This window comes from Quercus suber, unplaced genomic scaffold (genome assembly GCF_002906115.3).
Source record: "Quercus suber isolate HL8 unplaced genomic scaffold, Cork oak 2.0 scaffold_61, whole genome shotgun sequence".
In the NCBI taxonomy this organism is placed as follows: Eukaryota; Viridiplantae; Streptophyta; class Magnoliopsida; order Fagales; family Fagaceae; genus Quercus; species Quercus suber.
In genome coordinates this window covers 293,399-303,318 of record NW_027069526.1, presented here as the reverse complement: position 1 = coordinate 303,318, position 9,920 = coordinate 293,399, and the positions used below count along the sequence as shown (strand labels likewise).

The 9,920-nt window shown below is 35.5% G+C and overlaps 1 protein-coding gene across 3 annotated transcripts; it reads left to right on the top strand.

Moving 5' to 3' along the window:
* The first annotated feature begins 1,360 nt into the window (after nucleotides 1-1,360).
* Nucleotides 1,361-9,508, top strand: LOC112028228 (sucrose synthase 2). 3 transcript variants are annotated; one of them, XM_024060898.2, is made up of 15 exons: nucleotides 1,361-1,479; nucleotides 2,420-2,552; nucleotides 4,080-4,231; nucleotides 4,414-4,606; nucleotides 4,926-5,044; nucleotides 5,156-5,372; nucleotides 5,597-5,692; nucleotides 5,821-5,994; nucleotides 6,612-6,728; nucleotides 6,837-7,003; nucleotides 7,288-7,512; nucleotides 7,672-7,993; nucleotides 8,086-8,330; nucleotides 8,407-8,545; nucleotides 9,180-9,508. In XM_024060898.2, the coding sequence occupies exons 1-15, from the start codon at nucleotides 1,415-1,417 to the stop codon at nucleotides 9,216-9,218; spliced, it is 2,403 nt and encodes an 800-aa protein (XP_023916666.2). In that variant the 5' UTR covers nucleotides 1,361-1,414; the 3' UTR covers nucleotides 9,219-9,508. The 3 variants fall into 3 exon arrangements, with proteins under 3 accessions (XP_023916666.2, XP_065628669.1, XP_065628670.1); XM_065772597.1 differs by lacking the exons at nucleotides 1,361-1,479; nucleotides 2,420-2,552 and adding an exon at nucleotides 3,003-3,164; XM_065772598.1 differs by lacking the exons at nucleotides 1,361-1,479; nucleotides 2,420-2,552 and having other exon boundaries at nucleotides 4,114-4,231; nucleotides 4,414-4,535.
* The last annotated feature ends 412 nt before the right edge of the window (nucleotides 9,509-9,920 follow it).

The window sequence follows — 9,920 nt, the reverse complement described above, 5'->3', positions numbered from 1 at the left end:
TCTATCAAGAATATTTGAAGGTGTACTAGCCCCACATGGTCCCAAGTGTAAATTGGTTTCCATCGATACATTGTTTAGGATCGATAATGTTTGGAGCATCTTTCCATTTGAGTCCTTTTTTTAATGACAAAATATTTAATCTTTAGATGAGATTGGGGAGTTGACACGTCGGCTTATTATATATATATATATATATTGATAAAAAAAATTTGACACATGCAAATAAGGTTGATTGTTAATGGTAGTGAAAAAAAAAAAAATTTAAAAATCATTTTTAGTGGTAGCTCCAGATGGTAAAAGCTTGCCAAATTTAAGACATGTGAAAAAAGTTGTCAAATTTTTTTTGTGTATGTGGTTGGGAGTCCAATACACCAAAGGATAAGGACTCGGCAGTGATCCTAGACAATCTAAAAATTCAAAAGCAAATGTTTCAAAAGTTGTAGATCAGAGTTGCTCCAAACCAAATCTTTCAAGAAGTGCGAGACATGGCAAAAGAGACTACTCAAACGAGTTAAACGCTCATACAAACTGTCACTCTCTAAATTTTATTTTCTATTAGTATAAAAAAAATAAATAAAAAGTATTTAGGAGTCTAATGGAAAATAGATTTGAGTTATGATATTGTAATTCTCTCAACAACAAAAATTCGTCAATTAATAATATTAAACCAAAGTAGTTTTAAAACAGTAGGCCGGAATAATCCAGTATTTAAATATTATAGTTGACAGAGGAAAAGGAGCACCGAAATTGAGAAAAAAAAAATTTATAGGGGTGGGATTTTTGTCCAGTGGCCACACTGACCACTGGAAGCGTTGGATGTGCGACACGTGTCCAGTCTTAGACACGTGTCACATATCCAACGCGTTCAGTGATTCGCGTCCAGTGACCACTGAACAGAAGCTGAATCCAAATTATAGATCCGTTACTTTTGAAAACCCCACAGCTGAGATCTGCATGCAAATCGGTCTCTATGCTATGGCATAGCTGCTTTTGCTAGCTCCTCGTTATCTCCGCCTGCACCGCGAATCACACACAAACTCGTCAGTCTACTCTCGCTCTTGGTTGGTGCGTGCTTCTATCAGCCTCATTCAAAGACAGCAATATTGTTCAGCCACTTCTGCCACAAATCCTCAAACGCAGCCAGGTGCCGATTCACATTTATCACGGTTTGTTTCACATTTCGTCACACTCAGAGCAACGTCAACAACAACAATGGCCGTTTCTCTTTTGGCTCCATTCTCTTTGCTTCACTTCTACACCCTTCCCGATCTCACTTTCCTATATTCTGCGGCTAATAAATACTACCACCACTCTTCGTTTCCACTCGCTTTTGCTTTCTCTCTCTGGTGCTCTTTCTTTCTCTTTAGTTTCCTTTCGCTTTCAAAGCTTTGTGTGTGATTTGATAAGCGAAAACATGCCAGACAGGCTCCAGGAATCTCTCTCTGCTCATCGAAACGAGCTCGTTTCGCTCCTTTCCAGGTTCCTCTCTCTCTCTCTCTCTGTGCGCTTGAATTGATCATGAAATTGAAGGCTTGGCTGAGAAATTTGGGTTTTGGAATTGCATTTTGAATTTTTCGAGTACTCTTTTGCACACACACGCATGCAAACTTTATAACTTGAATCACTTGATGATGCTAACATAAAGGTTTCATGGTTAAGAAAGATTAGATTTTTGAGATTGCATGTTGAGATCGAAAACATGCAATTGAAGATTTGATGAGAAATTAGGATTTTAGAATTACATTTCTTATTTCTTCAACTACTCTCTCTCTCTCTCTCCTATACACATGCTTTAATGGTTAAGAAAGATCAGGTTTTTGAGATTGCATGCAATTCTTCAAACTCATTGTGGCCCCTCTCTCTCTCTCTCTCTCTCTCTCTCTCAAGCACACGCATCCACACACAGACGCACATACTGTGGCTTGAATTGTTGACGAGAGACTTTGTTTTGATAACATTGTGGCTTGATTTATTGATGAGAGCCTTGTTTTGATAACATTGTGGGTTTTGAGAGATTTAGGGACCGTTTGGTAACGTTGTTCTAGTAACGTTATTTGTATTTTTTGAAAATATGTATGAGTGAAAAAGTATAAAATTATGTGTAAAATTGTTTAAAAACGAAAAATTGTTACTCAAAATCTCATACTAAACGGCCCCTTAGCTTTTTGAATATAGGCTAAACTTAGATTCTATACCTTAGATTTCTTAATTAAATTCAACCACATGATTGTATTGAGCAATGCAGTAAAAAAGTGTTATTTATTCCAAGAACGGTTAAATTTAACCATATGATTTATTGTTCAATACAACTATATAGTTGAATTTAATTCGGAAACATAAGATACAACGGCTAAGTAACTGTACTTAAATTTTATTCTTAATGAGGATTAACTTCTGTTGTCTTTATTTGTCTTGCCAGGTATGTTGCTAAAGGAAAGGGGATACTGCAATCTCATGACCTGATAGGGGAGCTAGACAATGTTGTTAAGGAAGACGAATCAATGAAGATGCTCAAGGATAGCCCATTCAGCAAAGTCCTTCAATCTGCACAGGTGAACACACTCACCTTGATTCTCTACCATCATGATATATGATGCATGTTTTTTTTTTTTTTGGGTCATGGATTTGGATTGGTTCCTTATGGTTTGACATACTATTTCAAATTGGGTGTATTTTAAATTAATGATATGTCATAAAATTTCAGTTTTGGTTAGTATTCAAGTGAGGATCACACATGCCTCATTGTGAGGATCACTAGTTTTAATTAATGTTGTTTGAGTGAGGGCATTTCAGGATTTTGAAGATGAGTGAGTTGGATTGTTTAGAATTAAAAGAAATTATTTTTTTGAATTCAAAATACAATGTGTTAAGACTTGGAATGCATTCTTCGCTTTTGCTCATTTCCACATAAGTCACCTAGATGATAAGTTAGTTCTTGTTCATATATAATGATTCAGGAATGCTAAGTAACTGTACTTAAATTTTATTCTTAATGAGGATTAACTTCTGTTGTCTTTATTTGTCTTGCCAGGTATGTTGCTAAAGGAAAGGGGATACTGCAATCTCATGACCTGATAGGGGAGCTAGACAATGTTGTTAAGGAAGACGAATCAATGAAGATGCTCAAGGATAGCCCATTCAGCAAAGTCCTTCAATCTGCACAGGTGAACACACTCACCTTGATTCTCTACCATCATGATATATGATGCATGTTTTTTTTTTTTTTTTGGTCATGGATTTGGATTGGTTCCTTATGGTTTGACATACTATTTCAAATTGGGTGTATTTTAAATTAATGATATGTCATAAAATTTCAGTTTTGGTTAGTATTCAAGTGAGGATCACACATGCCTCATTGTGAGGATCACTAGTTTTAATTAATGTTGTTTGAGTGAGGGCATTTCAGGATTTTGAAGATGAGTGAGTTGGATTGTTTAGAATTAAAAGAAATTATTTTTTTGAATTCAAAATACAATGTGTTAAGACTTGGAATGCATTCTTCGCTTTTGCTCATTTCCACATAAGTCACCTAGATGATAAGTTAGTTCTTGTTCATATATAATGATTCAGGAAGTTCATAACTCCATGCTGCCTGTAGCAAGGGTTACTCGGTATAAATGAAAGAAAGTTTTTCATTTTACTCTTTAAGATTTGGGGCATTGTGTAATCGTTTAGTCTATATGTTTAGTTAGTTTATATATCTATATAGTTATTCTTTCAAAAGGAATAATTTACCTGATTGTATATCATTTATTTGGAACGCCAAACCCAACTTACCTCCCAACATGATGTGGGAGAAGCAGTTTGGAGATAAATCGAAGTAATGATCAATTTAATGGCCTTTTATTTTGTGTTATCTTTTGGATTGTTGCATTGATTGATTTTATTCCTTTTATTTTATCATCTTTGTGAATGTTCCATACTAAAAACTTTTGATTCAAAAATGGTGTAAAAAACTGGCCAACTTTTTTTTCCATTTCCATTTGTCCATATACTTCAGAAGAGAATGACAAATTGCATGACTTAATTTTGCTCTGTTGTTTTAGTTCTACAAACTAATTGTTTATATGTTGCTTTAGGAAGCTATAGTTCTGCCTCCTTTTGTGGCTATAGCACTTCGTCCAAGACCTGGTGTTTGGGAATATGTCCGTGTTAATGTCTTTGAACTCAGTGTGGATCATTTGAGCGTTGCAGAGTATCTTCGATTTAAAGAAGAACTAGTGGATGGACAGTAAGGGATCTCTCTGTTATTTAAATCTTGGATGCTTTGTTTTATAATCCTGTGCTTAGTGTCTGAGTCATCTCATCTGGTATAGTGTTAGATCGGGTAAAAGAGATAGATTCTGTTTTAGTTTTCACTTCTCTTTATCAATGATTGTAATCAGAAATTGGATTATGAAATTTTTGCTATAGGTGCAATGACAACTATGTTCTTGAACTTGATTTTGAGCCATTTAATGCAACATTCCCTCGACCAACTCGATCATCAACCATTGGGAATGGGGTTCAATTCCTCAACCGTCACCTATCTTCAAGTATGTTCCGTAATAAAGAAAGTTTGGAGCCTCTACTTGATTTTCTTCGTGCACACAAACACAATGGTCATGTAAGTTTAATTGAGCTAAGGATTTCACTGAACATTCCTTCATGCTGTCATCATGATGAGCCTTTAGTTGTTAACTATTTAATTTCTTTTGCTGAATTTGCCCTTACATGGTAGGATTATGTTGATATTCTTTTAGGAACTGGCTACTTCTATTTGGCTTGAATTCAAGCTTTGTTGCAATTTATTGTTTAACTTCATGGTTTAGTATGAGCATGAATACAAGCCATATATGAAGTATTTTAGAACTGTAGATGTTACATAAATTTCATAGGGAGGCCTTAAAACCATGTGATATTAATTTCACTATTATCCTATGCAGGCTATGATGTTAAATGATCGGATTCAGAATGTTTCTAAACTTCAGTCTGCTTTGGCAAGGGCAGAGGAGTATCTTTTTAAGCTGCCACCAAGTACACCATATTCTGAGTTTGAATTTGAGTACGCAACTGTATCTATTTTCAAATAGCTTAGCTTTTCTAGCCTTGGCATTTATCACTTGGAAAAAAATCGTTAAAATATTGTCTTTAAACTCTTCACTTTTCTTTTTAGATTACAAGGAATGGGATTTGAGAGAGGCTGGGGTGACATTGCACAACGGGTGTCAGAGACAATTCATCTTCTGTTGGAAATCCTTCAGGCTCCTGATCCCTCAACCCTAGAGACATTTCTTGGGAGGATTCCTATGGTGTTCAATGTTGTCATTGTGTCTCCTCATGGCTACTTCGGACAGGCAAATGTTTTAGGTTTGCCTGACACTGGAGGACAGGTACGGTTGGTATTTTGGTTGCAAAAACTTGATTGTACTATTTAATACTACATGTCTCAATGCGTTGCTTCTCCTTGCCCATAAAAGAGTTTCCTTTGTATATATGATGACCCTTTCTTAGCAAAATATAAATAAATAATCAAAAAAATTGATGGCCTACTCTACTTTTAGCAGGCACAAATAATTTTATCCTGATACTGACGAGAAATTGTCATGTTGCACAGATTGTTTATATACTTGACCAAGTGCGTGCCTTGGAGGATGAGATGCTTCTTAGAATACAAAAGCAAGGACTGGATGTCATTCCAAAAATTCTCATTGTAAGTGTACTTGTTTACTCAATTTGAAGCATTATTGACATTCAGCTCTCCTTTATCTCCATTTATTTAGCATGGCTTTTAACTCTCATTTTGGTATATTTTTTCCACTTTTATTAATGTCATTTAAGGTTACCCGACTAATACCTGATGCAAAAGGCACAACATGTAATCAAAGACTGGAAAGAATCAGTGGAACAGAACACACTCATATTTTGCGTGTTCCCTTTAGAACTGAGAATGGAATTCTTCGAAAATGGATTTCAAGGTTTGATGTGTGGCCATATTTGGAGACTTTTGCAGAGGTAAGTGTAGCAAAAACTTTGGTTTTCCATCAATTCGTTTTTTATTTATTTTTTATCTCTCTCTCTCTCTCTCTCTCTCTCTCTCTTCTTTTACCCTGTGACAATGTTTCTAAAATGATAGAGAAATTACACTAGGTAGGTTTTCAGTTTAATCTTTTCTTTTTGTTGGCCTAGTTGTGGAGAATGACATTTCACATAGTTTGCTTCCTTGCTGGCCTCACTCTCTCCAAATTGGAGTGTAAAAAAAAAAAAAAGACCAGGGAAACTTATTTGATATTGGAAATCACTTTCAAACATAAGTTTCAGAAAGAAATTAAGAGGTTGGGAATTGAAAATTTGGAAGACATTTGTGAGGGCCAGCTATGGGCAATTTAGTGACTCTCAACAGTCAGCAGTTGTTAAGCTATTGGAGCATACATCTTCCAAATTTTATGAGAAACTGGATTAGTATGGATTTTGTCTTAGGAGAAGAAAAGAGTTTAGTACAATTAGATAAGCTTTATATTTCAGGTTTTTTTTTAATAAAAAACAATGCAAGTATCTGTTATCCACTTTCTCTCATTGCATATATTGGATATTTTTATGATTTTCTTTTTCTTTTTTGGTATGATGATTAGGATGCATCAAACGAAATTGCTGCTGAGTTACAGGGTGTTCCTGATCTAATCATTGGCAATTATAGTGATGGAAACCTTGTTGCAACTTTGTTGTCCTTCAAGCTAGGAATCACACAGGTCTGATGTGATTATTTATACTGTTCTTTTAGCTGCAATACTAAAAATCAGTATATCCACACAGAGCATATCTACTGGTTTTAATTCTTCAAAAGTATATTTTTGTAGTGTAATATTGCCCATGCATTGGAGAAAACAAAGTATCCAGATTCTGATATATATTGGAGAAAATATGAGGACAAGTACCATTTTTCAAGTCAATTTACTGCAGATCTAATTGCGATGAACAAGGCAGATTTTATAATCACCAGTACATACCAAGAGATTGCAGGAAGGTGAGTTTTTTCTTCTTCTTTTTTCTTTAGTTGTTTGGAACTTGAAATGGTTATTTGATCATCATCTATCCTTACAATGGAATCTCAGTTCAAGGCTGCTCTTAGTTTCTAGTAGTAAACATTGAGTTTATATGCATACTTAGGACCAACTAGATAATCTATTTTTTGGTTTGGATAACTGGAATGCCGCTCCAAATTTGTTGCTAACCCTTTTTTTTCCTGCCAAGATGATAGTTCTTTTTGTTTAAGTCAAAATAGCCTAACATTTTTGTTCTTTGCCTCAGCAAGAATAATGTTGGACAGTATGAGAGTCATACGGCTTTCACACTCCCCGGGCTCTATCGAGTTGTTCATGGGATTGATGTTTTTGATCCCAAGTTTAATATCGTCTCTCCCGGAGCAGATTTGACCATATATTTTCCATACACTGATAAGGAAAGGAGACTTACTGCTCTACATGGTTCGATTGAAGAACTCTTGTATGGTACTGAGCAGAATGATGAGCATGTGTAAGTATCTTTTTTTGTTATATTGTAACTTCTATCAACTCTTGGATAAGATTTCTTTCAAAAATAAAAAATTGAAGGAAATATTTATTAAGCATCGGATTATACAAATCACTCGAATCATTGATAATTGATCTGATATTTTGTTAATGCGGTATGCAGTGGTGTGTTGAGTGATCAATCAAAACCTATCATCTTTTCCATGGCAAGACTTGATAGAGTAAAGAACTTAACAGGTCTAGTTGAGTGCTATGGTAAGAGCAACAAGTTAAGAGAACTTGTAAATCTTGTTGTGGTTGGTGGTTACATGGATGTGAAGAAGTCCCGGGATAGAGAAGAAATGGAGGAGATAAAAAAGATGCATGGCCTCATTGAGAAATACAACTTGCATGGGCAGTTCCGATGGATAGCAGCCCAAATGAACCGTGCTCGTAATGGGGAGCTCTATCGCTATATTGCAGACACAAAAGGTGCTTTTGTGCAGGTATATAGTGGCAATGTATAGTGTAAGTTTTGAGTAAAATCAATTAAAATCCCTTTTTTTTTTGTTTTAACGTGTTCTTCTTTTTCTTGCAGCCTGCTTTATATGAAGCTTTTGGTCTCACAGTTGTTGAAGCCATGACTTGTGGCCTTCCCACATTTGCCACCTGTCATGGGGGCCCTGCTGAAATCATTGAGAATGGTGTTTCAGGATTTCATGTTGATCCATATTACCCTGATCAGGTTTCTGCAATTTTGATTGACTTCTTTGAAAGTTGCCAGAGGGATCCTGGCTACTGGGACAAGATCTCAGATGCAGGGCTTAAAAGAATCTTTGAAAGGTCTGTATTTGCATTGTTAACATTAGGACAATTTTTGCCTTCCTCTATGTAACTGATTTGGCATTCAATTCTATAGGTACACATGGAAGATATATACTGAGAGGCTACTGACTTTAGCTGGGGTTTATGGATTCTGGAAGTATGTGTCTAAGCTAGAGAGGAGAGAGACGAGGAGATATCTGGAGATGTTTTACAATCTCAAGTTCCGGAATCTGGTTAGTGTCTTATCCTTCCCAATTCTTCTTATGAACCAAATTGCACTTGGAATGTCTGGACTCTTATTTGCCATGATCAGACAATTCGATGATGATCAAGTAGTTCTGTTTCCTTGGTTGGAGTCAGGATTGAGGATCTATACTTGTGTGTGTGTGTGTGTGTGTGTGCACGCACACATGTATCATGGCATCAATGGTTGAACTATTAGGCTAAGTCCTTGATCAGGTCAGATGATGATCCAACTTTGATACTATTGATTGTAGTCATGAACTGTCACTAGAATCAACTAGTGTCAGCATGAGGTATGCTATGTTTCGGGTAAAGCATAGACTTTTTTAGGGCTTCGCATGTATTAGAAGAGAATTTTTTTTTTTTGTTAAACCCATGTCCCAATCTTCTTTTCCATTATACTGGTCACAGCCTAGAACTAATCTTCATTGATACCAAACACAGCCTTCCCAATTGCTCGATTTCAATCTGCATAGAAAATTAATTGAATTCTATGACCTTTTAGATGAATTATCATATCTTGAAGTATTTGCTTTTCTTCTTCTTCTTCCTCTTCTTTGTGTGTGTGCGTGCTTGTTTTCTTTCAGTTGGGTAACTGTCTTCATTGCCTTTGTGGTGTTTCAGGTGAAGTCCATTCCGCTGGCAGTTGATGAGCAGAATTGAAATGTATGTGCTGAAGAAATTATGTTTGTTAGTGCTCAGTATGCATGTGATGAACAATGTTCTTGTTGCTGTTTAATAAGTTTCCAGGAATGACTTTGTTGTAATTTATTTTCATTCGGTAAAACAATGTAGTAAATTCTCAATGGCTAGTTTCAATTGAGAACCATGAGGGAGCATCAGAGTTTCTATTCTGGTTTTGAATGGGAAATATTTACGCGACAATGATGTGTTAAACTAAAAAGCATCTAGAATATACTATTTTCTGGCAACAGGAAGGCTGTCGTTTTTAACTCCAAGGAATTGGTCTAGTGGTTCTCAAGTCTCACATGAGATCTAAGTTTAAAACTCTTATGCATTTTGGGGCAAACCCAAAAGAATTCCCCCCTCTAAATGTTTGGTTTTTGTGGGAAGGACAGACCTCATTGAATAATCAAGTGCTCGAAAAAGTCAGTTTAAGGTTTGGAAACCCTAGTGAAGGTTGTCATTTACAAAAAATATAAATAATTAATTTTCTTATTAATATACCCAACAACCCCTTTTTGTCATTTGCCATTTTTGTTGGCATATTAATGTTAGTTTTTTTTTTAAAAAAAAAACAAACAAAGATATTCAGACCTCTTCAAATATCTTATTATTCCCTAAGGTATATGTAGTCATTCCATCCCATACACAACAAGTTGTTATAGGGAGAAATTCCTCAAG

Coding starts and splice junctions, on each gene's coding strand:
- LOC112028228 (XM_024060898.2), top strand. CDS start 1,415: ATGCCAGACAGGCTCCAGGAATCTCTCTCTGCTCATCGAAACGAGCTC. Junction 5,693..5,820: donor TCATTCCAAAAATTCTCATT/GTAAGTGTACTT, acceptor ATGTCATTTAAG/GTTACCCGACTAATACCTGA. Junction 7,513..7,671: donor GAGCAGAATGATGAGCATGT/GTAAGTATCTTT, acceptor TGCGGTATGCAG/TGGTGTGTTGAGTGATCAAT.